Source organism: Orcinus orca, chromosome 2 (genome assembly GCF_937001465.1).
Source record: "Orcinus orca chromosome 2, mOrcOrc1.1, whole genome shotgun sequence".
NCBI classification, from domain to species: domain Eukaryota; kingdom Metazoa; phylum Chordata; class Mammalia; order Artiodactyla; family Delphinidae; genus Orcinus; species Orcinus orca.
In genome coordinates, this window is record NC_064560.1 from 16,419,684 (window position 1) to 16,441,205 (window position 21,522).

General features: G+C 35.9%; 1 protein-coding gene across 36 annotated transcripts in view; it reads left to right on the plus strand.

The window, feature by feature from the left end:
• CCDC7 (coiled-coil domain containing 7) overlaps positions 1-21,522 on the plus strand; it is a 293,096-nt gene that overhangs the window by 119,499 nt on the left and 152,075 nt on the right. For 31 of the 36 annotated variants that reach the window (XR_007475369.1, XR_007475372.1, XR_007475373.1 and 28 more), the window contains 2 exons: positions 10,646-10,756; positions 16,279-16,389. The exons of 1 other annotated variant lie outside the window; for it this stretch is intronic. Coding sequence is in view for 26 of the 35 variants with exons in the window: in XM_049705547.1 (XP_049561504.1) it covers positions 10,646-10,756; positions 16,279-16,389 (222 nt within the window). In the remaining 9 variants the exon portion in view is untranslated. The remainder of the gene's footprint in view (positions 1-10,645; positions 10,757-16,278; positions 16,390-21,522) is intronic. 4 more of the 36 variants (XM_049705532.1, XM_049705538.1, XM_049705539.1 and 1 more) reach the window with 1 other exon arrangement.

The window sequence follows — 21,522 nt, forward strand, 5'->3', positions numbered from 1 at the left end:
GGAGCACTGAATCTTAATCACTGGACCACCAGGGACCTCCCTTTGCTATTAATTTGTGGTGTCATTCCACTGTGGTAGGAAAATATACTTGAAGATTTCAGTCTTCTTAGATTTGTTAAGACTTGTTTTTGACCTAACATGTAATCTATCCTAGAGATGGTTCTGTGTGTACTTAAGAATAATGTGTATTCTGCTGCTGGGTGAAATGTATGTACGTTTGTTGGACTAATAGCGGTGTTGAAATCCTCAACAACTTTATAGAGTTGTTTTCCAGAGACTTTTTTTGTTCCTTTTTTGGGGTCATATTTCCCTGTTTCTTGTTGTTCCTCGACACCTGTGTTGCTATCCACATATTTGAAAAAACTATTTCCTCTCCTTCTCTTTACAGACTGGCTTTCTATTGTTTATTTTCTTGACCGATTTTCTTTAATTTATTTATTTGTTATTCAGGTATGATTAACATATAAGACTTCTGTTTCCTTTATTTTCACCCTCTTACACCCCGCAACTTTATTGAGATATAATTGACATGTAACATTTTGTAAGTTTAAGGAATAAAACATGGTAATCATACACACATATATTGCAAAATAATTGCCACAATAAGGTTAGTTAACACATCAATCATCTGAAATATTTTTTGTGGTAAGAACATTTAAGATCCACTCTTTTAATAACTTTCAAGTATGTAATACACTGTCATTAACTATAGTCACCAGGCTGTACATTAGCTCCTCAGAACTTATTTATCTTATACCTGGAAATGTGTACCCTTTGGCCAATATCTTCCCATTTCCCCCACTTACAAGCCCATGGTAACCACCATTTTACTCTTGGTTTCTGTGAGTTTGGTTTCTATGATGTTAATATGGGCTTGTCATATAGCTTTTATTATGTTGAGGGATGTTTCTTCTATGCTCAATTTGTTGAGAACTTTTCTTGTAGTATTCTTATCTGGCTTTGGTATCAGGGTAATGCTGACCTCATAAAATGAATTAGGGAGTGTTTTCTCATCTTCAGTTTTTGGAAAACTTTTTGAAGGGTTGGTATTAATTCTTCTCTAAATGTTTCATAGAATTCACCAGTAAACCATCTAACCCTGGGTTTTTCTTTGATGGGAGGTTTTTATTACTGATTCAGTCTCCTTAGTATTAATTGGTTTGTTCAGATTTTCTGTTTCTCCATGATTCAGTGTTGATAGACTGTATGTTTCTTGTAATTTATCAGTTTCTTCTTGATTATCCAATAGTGATGTACAGTTTTTATAGTATTCTTATCTTTTTTATTTCTGTGGTGTCCATTATAATTTCTCTTCTTTGATTTTTTATTTGCTTGAGTCTTTGTTTTATTATTTCTCAGTTGAAAGGTTTCTCAATTTTGTTTAACTTTAAAAAAAACAGCTGTTACTTTATTGATTTTTGTATTATTCTTCTAGTCTCTTTCTGCTTTGATATTTATTTCCTTTCTTCTGATAACTTTGGGCTTGGATTTTTTTCTTCTTTTTCTAGTACTTAGTTGTAAAGTTAGGTTGTTTGAGATCTTTTTTCTAAATATAGATGTTTATTACTTTAAACTTTCTTCTTAGAACTGCTTTTGATGCATCCCATAAATTTTGGCATGTTGTTTTTCTTTTCTTTTTTTTCAAGATAATTTTTTATTTTATCTCCATTTGTTCTTTGACTCACTGGTTATTTGAGAGTGTATTGTTTGATTTGCTCTTACCTGTGAATTTTCCAGTTTTTCTCCTGTTATTGATTTCTTTTCTGCAACCATTGGGTTCAGAAAACATACTTGGTATGATTTCAGTGTTCTTAAATTTGCTAAGATTTGTTTTGTTACCTATCATATGATCTACTCTGGAGAATGTTCTGTGTGTTCTTGAAAAGCATGTATATTCTGCTGCTGCTATTGGTGGAATGTTTTGTATATGTCTGTTAGAGCTCGTTGGTCTAACGTATAGTTCAAATTCAATGTTTCCTTATTGATTTTCTGTCTAGATGATCTATCCATTGTTGAAAGTGATGTGTTGAAGTGCCCTTCTTCAACAGAACTATTTTCTCTTTTTTCCCTTCAGATCTGTTAGTATTGCTTAACATGTTTAGGTGCTCTGATGTTGGGAGCATTTATATTTATTGTTTTATTTTCTTGATGAATTGACCCCTTTATCATCATATAATTACCTTCTTTATCTCTTGTTACAGTTTTTGAGTTAAAGTCTATTTTGTCTGATATGAGTATAGCTATACCTGCTCTTTTGGTGTCCATGTTGCATAGAATGTCTTCTTCATCTTTTCACTTTGAGCCTATGTGTCCTTAAAGATGAAGTGAGTCTCATGGAGGCAGCATGTAGTTGAATCTTATTTTTTTATTTATCCACTCAGCCACTTTGAACATTTTGATTAGTGAATTTATTCCATTTACATTTAAAATATTTATTGAGAGGCAAGGACTTGCTAATGTGTCTTATTGTTTTCTGGTTATTTTGTATTTCCCATGTTCTTTTCTTCCTCTCTTGCTGCCTCCCTTTGTGAATTAATGATTGTCTGTAGTGGTACACTTTGATTCCCTTTTCTTTATTTTTTATGTATCAACTGTAGGATTTTGCTTGTCATTTTCATGAGGCTTACATAAAACATATTGCAGATATAACAATCTTTTTAAGCTGATAATGTCTTAGCTTTGATTACATATAGAAATGCTACCCTTCTACTACCCCCCAATATTTTATGTTTTTGATTTAACAGTTTACCTCTTTTTGTATTATGTATCCATTATCAAATTATTATAACTATACTTATTTTTAATAATTTTGTCCTGTAACTTTCATACTAGAGCTGAGTGATTAACACACCACCATATTACAGTATTAGAGTTTTCTGAGTTTGCCTATATATCTATCTTTATTAGTGTTATTATATGTTCATGTGTTACTAATTAGCATTCTTTCATTTCACGTTGAATAACTTTTTTTTACCATTTCTAATGTAATGCAAGTCTAGTGATGATTGACTTCCTCAGCTTTTGTTTGTCTGTGACAGTTTATCCTTCAGTTTTGACAGATATCTTTACCAGTTAAAATATTCTTGGTTGCAAGTTTTTTTTTTTTTCTTTCAGAACTCTGAATATATTATCCCACTATCTTCTGGCCCACAAGGCTTCTGCTGTGAAATCCACAGATAGCCTTATGAGGACTCCCTTGTATATGAGGAATTTTTTTTTCTATTGCTGGCTTTAAAATTCTCTATTTGTCTTTGATTTTAGACATTATTTAGATAATGTCTTAGAAATGATCATTTGGGGTTGAAATTTTGGGGTGACTTATTAGCTCATGAACCTGGATGTCCAAATCTCTCTCCAGATGGGACGTTCTCAACCATTACTTTAAAATAAGCTTTCTACCCTTTCTCCCACTCTTCTCCTGAAATTCCAATAATGCATAGATTCTTTTAATGGTATACCATAGTTCAGGTAGGCTTTCTTCAGTCTTTCTTATTCTTTTGTTGTTGTTGTTTTCCTTTTACTGGATAATTTAAAACAATCCATCTTCTACTTCACAGATTTTTTTTCTTTAGCTTGATCCATTCTGATGTTGATGCTCTTTATTATATCTTTCATTTCATTAATTGTATCCTTCAGCTCCAGAATTTCTGTTTGATTCTCTACTATGTTTTCTGTCACTCTGTTAAACTTCTTATTATGTTCATGTGTTGTTTTCCTGATTTTATTGGATTGTCTGTGTTTTCTTGTGGGTCACTGAGATTCCTTAAACATTTTTTTTGAATTATCTTTCAGGCTAAGTGTAGATATTCATTTCTTTGGGGTTGGTTACTAGAGAATTATTTGTTTCTTTGATGGCGTCATGTTTCCTTGATTTTTCATATACCTTGGCATCTTGCTTTCCTGGCTTTGCATTTGAATAAGTAGGCCCCTCCTTCAGTCTTTACTTATTGGCTTAATGAGAGACATACCTTCATATGTCCAATCTGCTTGGTATTCTGGGGCTTTCTCAGGCTTTTTCTAGGGATGTGCCTGCTCCACACTTCTTGTCACGTTTTTAGGGAGGGGGAATTCTTAAGATTATATGCCTTCTCTCAGTCCTACAAAGCCAGGCTATGTGCTGACACCCTCCCATTTGTTTACTTTCCCCAGAGTGGTGCTGAATGATAAAATTTTATGTGCTTCCTCCCAATATGGCAGAATTGAGGAAGCTTTCTGAACATGCTCACTATCTACAAAGGCTCAATCTTGCTCCCACTGAGTGTACACAAAGTGATCCAGCCATGTGGGGGGGGTGTGTATGTGTGTGTGTGTGTGAGGTACACTTAGTGTTGATGGTGCCCACGGCAACTTGAGGGTATCCACAGGTGAGGCTTTCCCGGTGTCTTGTGGATGGGCTTCCTGATGATTCCACAAAGTGGTTAGTAGGATTAACATCCCTCTGATACCTCCAAGAGTCCTGGATGCTGTTCTCCAAGCACCTCCCTACCTTCTAGTTTTTCAGTAAACCTCACCTTTCTGGATAGGATAAGAAAGAAGTCGGGCTCTTTGGCAGCATCCTGAATAGCTGGGAAAGCCAGTCACTCACTCACATGCTCTCACTTTCTCCCATGGGAGAAATTATAGGCCAAGAAAGTCTCTCTTGGAACGGAGCTTTGCTTCCTTGGAGTGATGTGGTTAAAGAGAAACTAGTCTTCTTATCCTCTTTATTGCATCAAATCTTGGATTTTTGTTGTTGTAGTTGCTCCAACACTGTGCCGGAACTTCTCTGCTATACTCCCAGACTTCCACAAAGACACTTTCATCTGTGGGTAATTGTAAAACTTAGTGTCCTTTGGGGAAAAGAGGGTAGAAAAGTCTTATTTTGCCATTTTGATGATATCACTCCTCTGTTTTCTTATTGATATTTTGTTTGGATGTTCTATCCATTATTGAAAATGGGTATTGAAATCCACTGTTGTGGATTTCAGCTGTCAATGTTTGCTTCATATGTTTGGAGGTTCTGATATTGGGTGCACATATATTTATAAGTGTCATATCTTCTTGATGAATTGGCCCTTTTACTATTATATGATGTCCTTCTTTGTATCTTTTGATAGTTTTTGTTTTAAAGTCTGTTTTGTCTGATACAAGTTTTGTCACTCTTTCTCTCACTTAGTTAGCATTTTTATGGAATATCTTTTTCATTACTTCACTTTCAGCCTGTTTATGTCTTTAAACATAAAGTTATTTTCTTATAGATGGCATATAGATGGGTCTTTAAAAAATTGATTCAATTTTTAAAAATTGGTATCTTTCTGTGTGTGTGTGTGTGTGTGTGTCAAAAATAGGTATCTTTTGACTGGGGAGTGTATTTTTAAAGTCATTATTGATAGGGAAAGATTTACTCTGATCATTTTGTTAATTTTTTGGGTCTCTTTTTAGCTTTCTGTCTCTGTTTTCCTCTCTTGCTCTTTCCTTTTTGTTCTATTGATTTTTAAAAATTTTCATTTTCATTACTTTCTTATTTTTTCCTACATATCTTTTATAGATATTTTCTTTGTGGTCACTATAGGGCTTACATAAAGCATTCTATAGTTATAACAGTCTATTTTATACTGACAACAATTTGATTTCAATTTCACACAATAACTCTACTGTTTTACTCTCCTTTTAATGTTCTTGTTGTCACAAATTATATCTTTTTTATATTTTGTATTTATTAACATGTTTTTATAGTCTGTGTTTTGTATACTTTTGTGTTTCTGTTTAGATTCCATTAATTTCAGTTTGAACGACTCTCTCTGGTATTCCTTATAGGGCAGGTCTAGTGGTGATAAGCTCTCAAGCTTTTGTTTATCTGGGAAAGTCTTTATTTTTGCTTTGTTTTTAAGAATTGTTTTGCTGGATAGAGTATTATTAGTTGGCAGGATTTTTTTTTCTTTCAGCACTTTTAATATATCATCCCACTCCTTTGTTGTCTTCAGGGTTTCTGCTGAGTAATCTGTTGGTAGTATTGTAGGGGTTCCTTGTATGTGAGAAGTCACTTTTCTCTTACTGATTTCAAAATTCTCTCTTTGTTTTAGACTTCTGATGCTTCGATTATAATGTACCTTGGTGTGAAATTCTTTAGGTTTCCTTTTTGGAGACATTTAGGTTTCTTCAAACGGGGTATCAATTTTATCTCCCAGATTTGGGGAGTTTTAAGCGATTATTTTCAAATAAACTTTCTTTCCCTTTCTGTCTTCTTCTGAGACTCTGTAATGTGTATACTGGTTTGTTTTATAATGTACCATTTGTCCTTTCAGTTCTTTACTTTTTCATTTTTATCTTTTTTCTTTCTATGATAGGATAATTTCAAATGACCTGTCTTCAAGTTTGCTGACTCTTTCTTCTGTTTTATCAAATCTCGTATTGAACCCCTCTACTGAATTTTAAATTTCAGTTATTGTATTTTTTAGCTCCAAAATTTGTGTGGTGTTTTTTAAAGTATTTTCTATCTCTTTGTTGAAATACTCATTTTGTTCTTGCAACATTTTACTGAGGTAGTTAAGAGTTTCTATGATGGGCATTTTGAAATCTTTGTCAGGTAATTCATATACATACATTTCTTTAAGGTAAGTTTCTGGAGCCTTTTATTGGGCCATGTTTCTTTCTTCTTGCTCCTTGACACTATGTGTTAATGTCTGCACATGTGAAAAATCTACCACCTCTCTACAGACTGGATTCATACAGAGGAAAACCTTCTCCATTCAGCCAGGCTAGAGGTTCTGGAAACCTGTCACACCTATTGTGTTGATGTGTCTTCCCTGGACTTGTGTATGTAAATTCTTAATTAGAAGGGGTTCTCTTTTTTACAGGAGTTCATGATCTCTTGCTCCCTCTGGTATCTCTCTGCTGTTCTGCAGACCCTGTGGAGCAGCAGCCTACCACCCAACTCTTGTTTGTTTGTTGGTTTTGTTTTCACAAGTCCCCAGGCTTGTAGTGTATGTGGAGGCTGGTCAGTGCTGTGAGAGATACAAGACAGATAACAGTCCCTTGGCATAGTTCTTTGAAAAGTCTGAACATTGGACATATATTTGAGTCTTCTCCTTCCTTCCCCAGGGAGAATCTTGAAACTGTTTTCTCAAACGCATTGTTCTGAGCTGGGGAGAGGAGCTTTGACTTTTGAGTGCATACTAGTCTAAACTGTCATCTTTGTTCTTAGTGGTCCCTAAACAACTAGAATATTCTGGGTCCCATTAGTACATCAAGACAGGCAATACAGAAGCTAGGGCCTCAGGCATCCCCCTGAAAAGCTGAAATGTGGGTGAATGTTCCAATTCTTTTCCTCCCCAGGAAGAAGCTGGGATTGGGGGGGGGGGGTTGCCTGCTTGTATACTAGCTCATATTGAATGTATACTCGTTGAGTGTATACTAGCTCATATTATCACCTTTGTTCTCAGCAGCTCCCAACCTTAGGCCCTTTCCTCTCAGTGTTGAGATTCAATCCAGACAGAAACCAGTCCCACAGTAGCCCCCCAAAAAGTCTGAGCTTTGGACACATGTTTTAGTCTTTTTCTTCACTTCCCAGGGGCAAGCTGGGAGCTGACATTTTCCTCCTGATTAGTGGTGCTGAGATAGGAGGAAGAATTATTGCTAGAGGGCATCACAAATTTACCTTCTGGCTTCTGTGTTGCTGGTTCATCTTCAACCCATTCTGCAGGAACCTCTCACCTGGTCTCTGCATTTCTCACAAAGAGAATTGGTCCTTGTATTGTTGTTGAATTGGTATCTCCATGGGGAGGAGAGTCTAGGGTTTTCTGTTCTGCCATCTTCCTGATGTCACCATCTTGACTTCTTAACTTAGATGTGGCCATGTGATTTCCTTAGGTCAGTTTAGCATGAATTGGTCATGTGTGGAAGCATTAGGGGCCAGTGTGTGCTTCCCTTCATTCTCTCTTTTCCTTTGCTGCTGTGGCTAGGAATGTTGCAGATAGTAAGATTTATATCAGCCCTAGTTCCAAAGTGATAATGTTGAGCAGAACCTCTAGGTAAACTTTAATGAACATGGAGTAGGGACAGGAAATAGATCTTTGTATTTAAGCCACTGGAATTTTACAATTGTTTGTTACTTCAACATAATCTCACCTATCTCAGTTTATACAGTTTGCAATGATACAATCATAAATGATATGGCCGATTTTTTGTTTTGTTCTTCTTTAGTTTGGGCATCAGGGTACTGTTAACATTGTAAAATGAAATGGAGAAAAATGTGTCTTTTTCTAAATTTTTTATAGGTTATATAGCATAGATATTCTGTAATCCTTGATGGTTTCATAGACATTTCCCCTAAAACTCTTTAGCCTTATGACATTTTTAGCAGTAGATTTTCAGTATTTTCCCCTGAGGATATTAGTCTATTCAAGTTTTTTTGTATTTCATTAAATATATTTGGTAATATATTTTGTGAGAACGTTATTTACTTTGTCTAGACTTATATCACTTTTGATACAAAGATATATAAAATATTGTCTTATAATTTTAAAATATCTTCTATAGTTATATTCTTTTTGTATCTCTTGTATTTACTGGAAGAAGTAAAAGTAGTAGTTTAGAGCTCAGGCTCTGGAGCTGAACTTCTTGGGTATGAATTCAAGCTCAGCCAGTTATTAATCATATAACTTTGGTTAAACTAATTACCTTCTCTGTCCCTCAGTTTTCTCATGTACAGATGAAGGAATAATATTTTGTGCTTCAAAGAATCATTTTGATAATTAAGACATAAACTTGAAAACTTAAAGTGGTCCCGGACATTTTCACAAGTTTCTGATGGAATCCAACGTAGTTCCTTCCCTTTTAAAAAATTTAGCTTTTTACAGAACAATAACAACACTGATAACAATAGTACTATGTTATTGACAGGCTTCTAATGCTTCTTCAAATCCCAGAGCAATCATTCTCCTGAAATCAGAGTAGACAGAAATCATGAATTCTAATTCTAACTGGTGAATAGTAGACTGTGCCCTTGGCACTCTCTTCTTTTAAACTTCTAATTAAATTACTTTGTATGATTTTATAACTCATACTATTCTTCTTTTTTTAGTTCTAAGATTATCCTAGCATTAGCAAGTAGGAATTTATCCAAGATAATTACTGTGGCTTTATGACATGACCCTAGTACTAGTAGTCATTGAGAAATTCCCTACTGTTTAGTTTAGTATGACAAGATGTCCCATGCTGTCTTGCACATTTCCTGTCTTGCACGTTTCCTGTCTCATAGCTGGAATCAGCTCTTTTTCCTAGGAGCCGTGATTTTTTTAAATGGGAAATGTTATTAGAAACCAAGATCTGAAAACTAATTGTGCCCATCGGTACTGGGGTAGCTTTGAGGTACATTGAGCAGTCAGACTAGAAAATACAAATACACGTGTGTGTCTATATGTGTATATATATATTTATACACACATACATATACATATTCATACATACATATACCTACAAACACACACATGTGTGTATGTGCATGCATATATACATAGACATATTTAGAAATTATGAGTTTCTTACAGATACTTTCAATTCTAATCTATCCCCTCAAGGCTTGTTCTTGCCTTCTTCCACTTCTGTGTGCATGTCCCTTCTTTCATAGTGTAAATCCTGACTTCGCACAACATCAGCCTATTTACTTGTTTGCTCAATCCTGTAAAACTCTAAAAATGTTTTAGAACTGACTGATTAGCTTATACCATTAGAAAAACAAACCATGTAAAATATTTCATGATTTTATTTCTCTTACCCGAGATTGAGAATGTAGTACTGTATTCATGAGTTAGTTGGATTAGTGCCTTTTTAATTTAAGTTCAGTTGATTTATTTCTTAAGTTGCTTTCCTGTTTAGTGCACTCGTCATATCCTTGTTAATATAATTTTTTGGAATATATAGAATATCAACCTACTTTCAAAAGAGACCAAGAGAGAGGGAGAGGGAGAGGGAGAGGGAGGGACGGAGAGAGAGAGAGAGAGAGAGAGAGATCATCTTTTCCTGAATCCCTTCCCCTACATTCCCCAGTTTACCCCTTCTGTTGCAAGTAACCATCTATTATATCGTTTTCTGGTTTATTATTTCTGTATTTCATTTTGTAAATGTAAGTGTCTCTATTTTTCTTAATTTTCCCCCTTCCCCTTCTTTCTTACCTCAGAGGTAATATGCTAGATATCTGCTTTTTCACTTTTATTTTTCACTTAACATTCTTTCTTGGAAATTCTTTCATGTCAGTTTCTAGAAAACTTATTCATTTTTACAGCTGTATATATATAGTTTATAGTATATTTCTTAGGTTATTCAAGCAATAGTCTGTGAATATTTAGCTGGTTTTGAATATTATGCAATTACAAATGATGCTGTGATAAGTAACCTTGTGCATATGTGTCTTCATTGTTTGGCGTATGATTGTAACCTGAAGTATAAATAACCGAAGAAAACTAGAGACTAATAGAAATATATTCAAAACACTCATTAAAACTTTTCTCACAATTTTCATGTCATACCTAGCATTATGGTAATTTATTTTTAACTTTATCAAAATGAAAGAAAGTTCTGCTGTACACTTGTATAAAGTTGAAGTTTAGGTATTTCACAATAGATATATATTTTCTATTCAGTGGGCTAAATGCATTTCTTGATGTAGGTTATGATGAAGCATCAGATGAAAAGCTTATGCTTAACCATCAGGATTCAGTGTCAAAACGCCAAACACAAGTAAAGAAACAAAGAACTTTCAAAAGGGAAAGACTCTCTAGTAAGTACAATAATTATAAATAACTTCATATTATTTTAAATTAAACTCATCAGAAGATCTTTTTTCTTTGCTTCCTGAAGATAATATCTCAGCATATGTTTTGCAGAAATTTTACATGTTGATTTTTTTTTTTTTTTTTTTGCGGTACACGGGCCTCACTGTTGTGGCCTCTCCCATTGTGGAGCACAGGCTCCCGACGCGCAGGCTCAGCGGCCATGGCTCACGGGCCCAGTTGCTCTGCGGCATGTGGGATCTTCCTGGACCAGGGCACGAACCCGTGTCCCCTGCATCGGCAGGCGGACTCTCAACCTCTGCGCCACCAGGGAAGCCATACATGTTGATTTAAAGTATGAATACCCTAAGACAACTAGAGAGCAAAACTGAAATTATTGATACAATTTGGTTGGAATTTCTGATCATAAGACTATTTCATTCTCAGTATCCATTAAGGGCAATAATAGGTCAATAGTTGTCTCACTAAGGCTGTGTACCTTTCAGCCAACCTGGGAAATTTCTGCTCCAAAAGATCAGTGGGTGCCTCTCACCTATGTCAGTGTCTTTTTGCTATAGGCTTCGATGGGTGAAAAGAGGTCAGTAACTTAAAAACCAAATGGGGATCAGGTGGGTCCGAGGGAAGGCAGCTTGAATGGCCTGATGGAAGTCCTCCAGAGCATCCTGTTGGTTGGGTCTCCACTCAGAGGTAATAGCCTTTATGCTAACCCCACAGATATGTGCCATCAAACCCCTGTGGGCAGAATGCAAATGTGTTAGTACTCAGAGGGTCCCATCAATATTCAGACTTTTTTTTTTTTTATAATTTGGGGAAGGGAGGGCCAAAAGATATGCAAACATCTCCTCTAGAGTAAGATTTTTATCTGCTACCCTGGAATTTCACTTGGATACTAAGTCCTTGTCTATATTAATGACCCAGCCATGTTGCCACATATGGATCAACAGGGTGTGCAGTCCTGTGGGATGGTGCCTTTGCCTGGGCCCACCAGAAGGATGTCATCAATATAGTAGAAAGCTATTATTCCCTCTGTGAGTGGGACTTTTTCTAAGACATGCTCTATCCATTGAAGATAGGCAGATGGGGAATTTAGGGAGCCCTGTGGAAGGACATTAGTGGCATATTTCAATTAATTCTACATAAGGGTGAACTGATCCTGGTCATTTGCATGAAGAAGGTTGCTGAAAAGAGAGTTCAAGTTGTTGGTTGCTGTATACCAAGTTCCTTCACCTTGGACAGTAGCTTCTGTGACAGTCACAGTGCCAGGTTGGTACTAACGCTCTGTGCAACCTTAATTACTTAGTCTGTAGGCACCTGATGTTTTGTGCACAGGCCTGTTAAATGGAGAAATAGTCTATGGAATTTGTTGGCTTCTTTAAGCTCAGCAACAAGGGCAGTTATTTCTTTTTTACACCCAGGGAGTCAATATTGCTTTTGGTAGATATGGGCACTAGGTTCTGGTAGTTGGGTCGCTCAAGATCTTCCACCTGCCCCATTAAAATATCCTAACTGCAGCAAATCCCGTCACAACATGAGAGTGGATGCGAGTGGTGGGTCACATAAATAATACATCTATACCGACAATATATTCAGTAGTAGAGGCCATAGCAATGCACTGTACGGTAGTGTGGCCTGGAAAAGGTTTCTGTTTGTGATGGTGGCCCCAAACCAGACAGCATTATCTGTTTTCCCCTCATCCTGGTGCCAGGGCTTGTGGGGATTACAGTTATCAGTGTACCGCCATCCAGAAGGCCCAAGAAATGTAATTCTCGCCTGCCTGCAATTGTACTGGAATAGGCCCTCATATATCTTCACTGGGGATGTAGGAACCTTGGTATAACCCTATCTTGTTTTTTATTTATTTTTATTTATTTATTTTTTTGTGTGGTATGCGGGCCTCTCACTGTTGTGGCCTCTCTCGTTGTGGAGCACAGGCTCCGGACGCGCAGGCTCAGCGGCCATGGCCCACGGGCCTAGCCACTCCGCGGCATGTGGGATCTTCCCGAACCGGGGCACGAACCCGTGTCCCCTGCATCAGCAGGCGGACTCTCAACCACTGCGCCACCAGGGAAGCCCTTGTTTTTTATTTTTGAAAGCTGTGATCAGGGTCAGTGTATGTGGAGTTCTTTGATCCATCTCAGAATTCACTGATAAAGGTAGCGAGAATAGCACTTGCATTATTCATAGCGGCCACCACAAAGTGGACTGTAGTGGGGCTACATGCTGGGTCCTCATGGCCCATCATCTAACAATGAGTATCTTGGTGGAGAGCATTAATTTGCTGCTTTCAGACCCCACTGTATGGTAATCAGGCCCATAGATTTTTAGGTAAGGTCATTGCCCATAACATCCAGTAGAGGGAGCATTATTACCATTTTTACATCACTTTTTCTTTCTGGGCAGCAATTTCTGCATGCCTGAAAATTTGCCAATTAGGATCTGACTGTGTCACAACTGACTGACACAACTTATGAGGAAATTTGATTGAGCTTGATAACCAATAGGATTCACAAAAGTGAACTTAGAAATCTGAGTCTGGTAAGACCCAAGTCTAAGTTCTCTCCAGGTCACTGGGCAAAGTGATTCCAAAGTCCTATACATTCTTTTATATTAAAGGCATGAGTCTCGGTGTCAGGACTTAGAACTAACAATAGTCATAGAGTATAACTCAGCTTTCAGGGTCTCTGATGACTTTTAGGTCTGTCTCTGGAGAACCATAGCCATTAGCTAGGGAATTGGTTCCCTAGCTCTCTTAAGAGTCCCTCTGTTAGATCTCTAATTTGACTCATCAGTGGAACTTGACCAGAGTTTGGAGGCTAAAGTGAAGGTCCAATGTTCCCTTCAAACTGAAAGTCTTATTTAACAATTTGTGAGAACTTTCTAAGGTGCTCTGTGGCCTCCACCAGCACTTTCTGAGGCTCACAGGCTAAGTGTCCCATTGGATCCTCACACTCTTGCAGTTGATCCATTTGCAAAGTCCAAGGGTGGCCCAAATCTTCTCTCACACCTCCTAAAAGTGCTTTGTAGGATCTACAGCATTATATTGATCACTTTGCTCACTGTACCGGTTTCTCAGAGAGCTAGAGAGCTGCCGGTTGTCAAGTTGGCCAATTAAGATAACAAACTAAACAAAGTAAAATTCTGCCTTTTTTCACTTACTCTGATAGTATAAGCAAGGATCTAAACAGAAAAGGGCTGAAGCTCTACCAGTCTTCCATTTTCCCCACAGAACAGCACTAGGCAAGGGTCAGGTGTATCATTATAGACAGGAGAGAGTGGGGGCAACATCTCACTGCCCCAAACAAAAGGCTCCTGCTGTTTTAAGGACACTGGGCCCAGGGGAAGGATGAGGAGGCAGAGTTTGGAGCAGATAAGTACTTTACACCGAATCAGACTGAGAACAGTGTCTTCCAGGTCTATCTTTAAGGTGGCGTAGGTAGAGGCATCTGAACAGTACAGGTTCAGTACATCTGAACCTCTGAATGGAGGTTCCTAGGCCAGAATGCAGATAAATGTAAGATCATGGTCATCTAGAAGTGGAGGTTAAGGGTCAGCCTGACTGCAGCTACTTCTAGTGCCTGCAGTGTATACATCAAGTCAGTGTGGGGTTGGAAGCTTTTCCCTGTAAGAACTGCCAGGTAGGTTTGTAATTGCTTATGGGGCTGAAAGATCATATACAGGGTTTTGACTTGCAGTTGGAACCTCAGTGTATGTATATACACACACACACACACATATTCATACGTACCTATACCTACATACACATAAAAGTGAACATATATATGCATATACACATACATAGGCATATTTAGAAATTATGAGTTCTTACAGGCACCTTCAATTCCAGTTAATATCCCTAGGGCTTGTTTTTGCCTGCCTTCATTTTATATGTGGATGTCCTTCCACAGTGAGAATCCTGACTTTGAGCAACATCAACACATTTATATATTCACTCCATCCTATAATACTTCTAAAATTGTTTCAGTCACTTAGCTGATACTAGGGAAAAAACCTACTAAATTTTTTGTGATTTTTTTTTTTTTTTTTTTTTTTTTTGCATCCCACTCTCTTGCCTAAGACTGAGAGTATATGTCAAATACTGTTGATGAACTACTTGGATTTGTGCTTATTTTTTTCCTGCAGTAGGTTGATTAAGGTTGCTTCCAACGTTAGTCTTTTTATTTTTTACTTTAGTTTTATTTTTGGAATATGTAAAACATGACCCTTTTCTAAAAGTAATAAATATGCAAAAATATATATAAAGCATCATTTCTTTCTTATTCCTTCCCTACATTCCTTAGTCTTCACCCTCCTTTAGTAGGTATCCAACTAAATTGTTTTTTGGTTTGTCTTTTCTGTGTTTCATTGAAAAAATAACTTTTTTTCCTCTTTATGTATTTATTTCTTATGTCCCTTTCTTTCTTTTACCAAAGGTGAAAAAGATAGCATGCTAGATATTCTTTTTTTTTTTGCGGTACGCGGGCCTCTCACTGTTGTGGCCTCTCCCATTGCGGAGCACAGGCTCCGGACGCGCAGGCTCAGTGGCCATGGCTCACGGGCCTAGACGCTCCGCAGCATGTGGGATCTTCCCGGACTGGGACACGAACCCGTGTCCCTGCATCGGCAGGCAGACTCTCAACCACTGCGCCACCAGGGAAGCCCTAGATATTCTTTATTTCAGTTTTTTTTTTCATTTATTGTTGCCTCCTAGAAATCCCTCCAGTTCGTTTTATAGAGACCTTTTGCATTTCTTTTACAGTAGTAGGTACACTTGTTATACTACATCATATACCATAATTTATACTTCACTGTAGTTTATAATATATACTTTAATTTATTCAACCAATCTTCTATGCTTATATATTTTGCTGCTTTTAGCTATTTTGCAATTACACATAATATTGTAATGAAACACTTGTACTTACACATTTTCTTTTTTTTTTTTAAGAAGTCAACATAGGTTTGTGTTTTTCTTTAACATCATTATTGGAGTATAATTGCTTTACAATGGTGTGTTAGTTTCTGCTTTATAACAAAGTGAATCAGCTATACATATACATATATCCCCATATCTCCTCCCTCTTGTGTCTCCCTCCCACCCTCCCTGTCCCACCCCTCTAGGTGGTCACAAAGCACTGAGCTGATCTCCCTGTGCTGTGCGGCTGCTTCCCACTAGCTATCTATTTTACATGGGGTAGTATGTACACAATTTCATTGTTTGGCCTATAAATATGTATTTACCTAAAGTATAAATAACACAAGAAAACTAGAGACTAATATAAAACATATTTGATGTCTAGGAATGTTTATGAAACACTGAGACTGTTTCACCATACATCTATCAAAAATGATCTCACAATTTTCATGTGGATCTAGCATTGTGGCAATTTACTTAAAACTTTATAAAAATGAGAGAAGATGCTGCTGCATAATTATTATAAATTTGAAATTAGAGATTTCACAATAAATCTATTTTCCCATTTAAGTGGAGTGAATGTATCTCTTTTTGAAGCTCATGATAAAGTACCAGATAAGAAGCTTATGCATGAGAATCAAGATTCAGTGTCAAAAATCCAACAGCAAGTAAAGAAAGAAAGAAATCTCAGAAAGGAAGGACACACTAGTAAGTATAGTAATTATAGAAAATTTTTAAATATTTTAAATTAAACTCATCAAATGAGCTTTTTTGTTTGGTTCATGGATATGTATTTGGGCATGTATTTTATTTTATTTTATTTTTTAAATTAAGTTAAGTCAATTTATTTATTTTTAATTTTTTGGCCTCGCTGCATGGCATGTGGGCTCTTAGTTCCCCAACCAGGGATCAAACCCGCGCCCCCTGCAGTAGAAGTGCAGAGTCTTAACCACAGGACCAGCAGGGAAGTCCTGGGCATATACTTCATAGAAAATTTCTACTTTGACCTAAAGTGTTAATACCCTAAGATAATTAGAGAACAGAAACAAAAGTATTGATACCTTTTGATTGAGATTTCTAGTACTAAGATTATTTTAAGGCCTTGGGTTATGTACTCAGTATGATTCAATAACAGACCATCAACTGACTCTTAAAGGGTGTACACTTCTGAGCTCTCTCCAGGAGATTTGGGTCCATAAGTTCAGCAGTTAACTCTGACATGTCTGTGGCAGTGTCCTTTAGTCATAGCCCATAGTTGGTGAACAAAGAGGTGCTGAGACGTGTAACTCAAACAGGAGATGTGGATCACAGGGACCAAAGGGAATGGTCAAATTCAACATCATGAGATTTTTCCATATGTTTTCTTCAAGAAATTTTATAGTTTTAGGTCTTAAGTTTCAGTCTTTAACCCATTTTGAATTAATTTTTGTGTATGATGTAAGGTAAACATCCAACTTTATTGTTTTACATGTAGATATCAGTTTATTCACCTATTTCTTGGAGACACTGTTCTTTCCCCATTGATTGTTCTTGACACCCTTATTAAAGGTCATCAACTATACATGTGAGGGTCTAAGCTCTTTAATCTATTCCATTGGTCTGTATGTCTGTCTTTATGCCCCTACCACACTATTTTGATTACCTGTGCTTTGTAATATGTTTTGAAATTAGTAAATGCTAGAGGTATAAATTCGTTATTCTTTTTCAAGATGTTTTGGCTATTTGGGATCCTTTGAGATCCTGTATAAATTTTAGCATGCGTTTTTCTATTTCTTCTGCAAAAAATGCACTTGGATTTTTATAGGGATTACACTGAATCTGTAGATTGCTTTGGGTAGTACTGAGACCTTAACTATATTAAGTTTTCAAATCCAGGAACATGGGATGTTTTTTCATTTATTTGTCTCTTCTTTAATTTCTTTCAGCAGTGTTTTTTTAAATTAATTTTTATTGGAGTATAGTTGCTTTACAATGTTGTATTAGTTTCTACTCTACAGAAAAGTGAATCAGGTATACGTATACATATATCCCCTCCTTTTTGGATTTCCTTCTCATTTAGGTCACCCCAGTGCATTTAGTAGCGTTCTCTGTACTATACAGTAGGTTCTCATTAGTTGTCTATTTTATACATAGTATCAATAGTGTATATATGTCAATCCCAATCTCCCAATTCATCCCATCCCCTTCCATTCCCCCTTGGTATCCATACATTTGTTCGCGAGTCTGTGTCTCTGTTTCTGCTTTGCAAATAAGATCATCTATACCATTTTTCTAGATTCCACATATATGCGTTAATATATGATATTTGTTTTTCTCTTTCTGGCTTCACTTTCATGTTGTGGCTATCGTCAATAGTGCTGCACTGAACATTGGGGTGCATATAGCTTTTTGAATTTTGTTTTTCTCTGGGTATATGCCCAGTAGTGGGATTGCTGGGTCATATGGTAGTTATATTTTTAGTCTTTTAAGGAGCCTCCATACTTTTCTCCATCATGGCTGTATCAATTTACATTCCCACCAACAATGCAAGAGGGTTCCCTTTTCTCCACACCCTCTTCAGCATTTACTGTTTGTAGATTTTTTTGATGATGGCCATTCTGACCAATGTGAGGTGATACCTCATTGTAGTTTTGATTTGCATTTCTCTAATAATTAGTGATGTTGAGCATCTTTTCATTTGTTTGTTGGGCATTTGTATGTCTTCTTTGGAGAAATGTCTATTTAGGTCTCCATTTTTTGATTGGGTCGTTTTTTTGATATTGAGCTGCATAAGCTGTTTGTATATTTTGGTGATTAATCCTTTGTCAGTTGCTTCATTTACAGATATCTTTTCCCATTCTGAGTGTTGTCTTTTCATCTTGTTTATGGATTCCTTTGCTGTGCAAAGGTTTTAAGTTTAATTAGGTCCCATTTGTTTATTTTTGTTTTTATTTCCATTTCTCTAGGAGGTGGGTCAAAAAAGATCTCACTGTGATTTATGTCAAAGAATGTTCTGCCTATGTTTTCCTCTAAGAGTTTTATAGTGTATGACCTTACATTTAGGTCTTTAATCCATTTTGAGTTTATTTTTTTGTTATGGTGTTCTAATTTCATTCTTTCACATGTAGCTGTCCGTTTTCCGAGCACGACTTATTGAAGAGGCTGTCTTTTCTCCATTGTGTATTCTTGCCTCCTTTGTCATAGGTTAGGTGACCATAGGTGCATGGGTTTATCTCTGGGCTTTCTATACTATTCCATTGATCTATATTTATGTTTTTTTGCCAGTACCATGCTGTCTTGATTACGGTGGCTTTGTAGTATAGTCTGAAGACAAGGAGCCTGATTTCTCTGGCTCCGTTTTATTTTATTTTTATTTTTTTACTGTTCCTTTTTTTTCTGGCTCTGTTTTTCTTTCTCAAGATTGCTTTGGCTATTTGGGGTCTTTTGTGTTTCCATACAAATTGCAAAATTTTTTGTTCTAGTTCTGTGAAAAATACCATTGGTAATTTGTTAGGGATTGCATTGAATCTGTAGATTGCTTTGTGTAGTATAATCATTTTCACAATATTGATTCTTCCAATCCAAGAACATGGTATATCTCTCCATCTGTATCATCTTTGATTTCTTTCATCAGTACTTTATAGTTTTGCATGCACAGGTCTTTTGCCTCCTTAGGTAGGTTGATTTCAGCAGTGTTTTATAGTTTTCAGTGTACATGCCTTTTGCCTCCTTGGTTAAGTTTATTCCTACATATTTTATTATTTTTGATGAATTGTTTTCATAGTTTACTTTTCATATTGTACATTAATAGTTTGTAAAAATGTAACTGATTTTTACATGTTGATTTTGTACCCTGAAACTTTGCTGAATTCATTTATTAATTCTCCTGGGGGTTTTTTTGTGTGTGTATGCATGTGTGAATCTTTAGGGTTTTCTATGTATAAGGACATTTTATCTATGAACAGATAATTTTACTTCTTCCTTTCTAATTTTTATATCTTGTATTTCTTTTTTTGCCCAGTTGCTGTTGTTAGGACTTCTAGTACTATGTTGAATAGAAGTGGTGAGAGTGGGCATCCTTGCCTTATTTTTGATCTCAAAGGAAGTTTTTAGTTTTTCATCACTGAGTGTGATGTTAGCTGTGGGCTTTGCTTATATAGTCTTTATTATATGTGGGTATTTTGCTTTTAATCTTAGTTTGTTGAGTGTTTTGTTTAATCATAAAAGGATGTTTAATTTTCTGTATCAGCTGAGATGGTCGTGTGTTTTTTTTTTTCCTTCATGCTATTAATATGATGTGTCACATTAATTGATTTTCATGTATTAAATCAACCTTGCATTCCAGGAATAAATCCCACTTGGATGTGGTATTTAATCCTTTTAATGAGCTCTTGAATTCTATTTGCTAGTATATTGTTGAGTTTTGCATCTGTGTTCATCAGGTATACTGGCCTGTAATTTTCCTTTCATATAATCCCTTTGTCTGACTTTGGTATCAGGTTAATACTGGCTTCATAGAACGAGTTTAAAAGTTTTCCTATTCATTTCTTTGGATGAGTTTGATGAGGACTAGTGTTAGTTTTGTTGTTGTTAATGTTTGGTAGCATTCTGCAATGAAGCTGTCTGGTCCTGGGTTTCTATCTGTCGGGAGGTTTTTGATTACTGATTTAATCTACTAGTTACTGTTCTTTCAGATATTCTGTTTATTCATGATTCAGTTAGTAGGTTGTGTTTCTTAGAATTCATTTTTTTCTAGGTATTTCAGATAGTTGGCATACAGTTCATAATGTTCTCTTATAATAATTTTTATTCCTATGGCATTGGTTGTAATGCCTCTTCTTTCATTTCTTATTTAATTTTTTGAGTCTTTTCCCTTTTTTCTTAGCTAATGTAACTAAATGTTTTCAATTTTGTTGGTCTTTTCAAAAAACCAACTCCTGGTTTTATTCATTTTCTTTATTGTTTTTCTCTTCTCTGTTTCACTTACCTCTGCTCTAATCTTTATTATTTCCTTCCTTCTGCTATCTTTGGGTATAGTTTTATCTTCTTTTTCTAGTTCCTTGAGTTGTAAAGTTAGGTTGTTTATTTGAAATATTTCTTCTTTTTTAATGTAAGCATTCATAGCTATAAATTTCCCTCTTAGCACTGCTTTCATTGCATTGCATATATTTTGTTATGTTGTGTTTTCATTTTCATTTGTCTCAAGATAATTTCTAATTTCTCTCGCAATTTCTACTTCACCCATTGTTTTTTTTGAGAATATATTTTTATATTTCCCACATATTTGTGGATTTTCAAGTGTTTCTGCTACTGTTAATTTCTAGTTTCTTTCCATTGTGATCAGAAAAGTTATTTTGCGTAATAACAGTATCCTGGAGAATGTTCCATGTGTACTTGAGAAAAATGTATTCTGATGTTGTTAGGTGGAGGTTTTTTTGCATATATCTATAATGTCCAATTGGCCTATAGTGTTGTTCAAATCCTCTAATTTTCTTATTGATCTTTTCTCTGGTTGTTCTTTCCATTATTGAAAATGAGGTATTGAAGTCTCCTACAATTTTTGTTTTATGGTCTATTTCTCCATTCAATCTGGTTAATGTTTTCTTCATGTATTTAGGAGTTCTCATGTCTGATGAATATATGTTTATATATGTAAACACTATAATGTTTATATTTATAATGTTACATATTCCTGGAGAATTGACCTTTTTATTATTATATGATGTCTTACTTTGTCTCTTTAACAGGTTTTGACTAAAGTCTCTTCTGTCTGATATTATAGTATAGCCATCACTATTCTCTTTTGGTTATCATTTGCATGGGGAATCTGTTCCCATCCTTTCACTTTCAGTCTATATATGT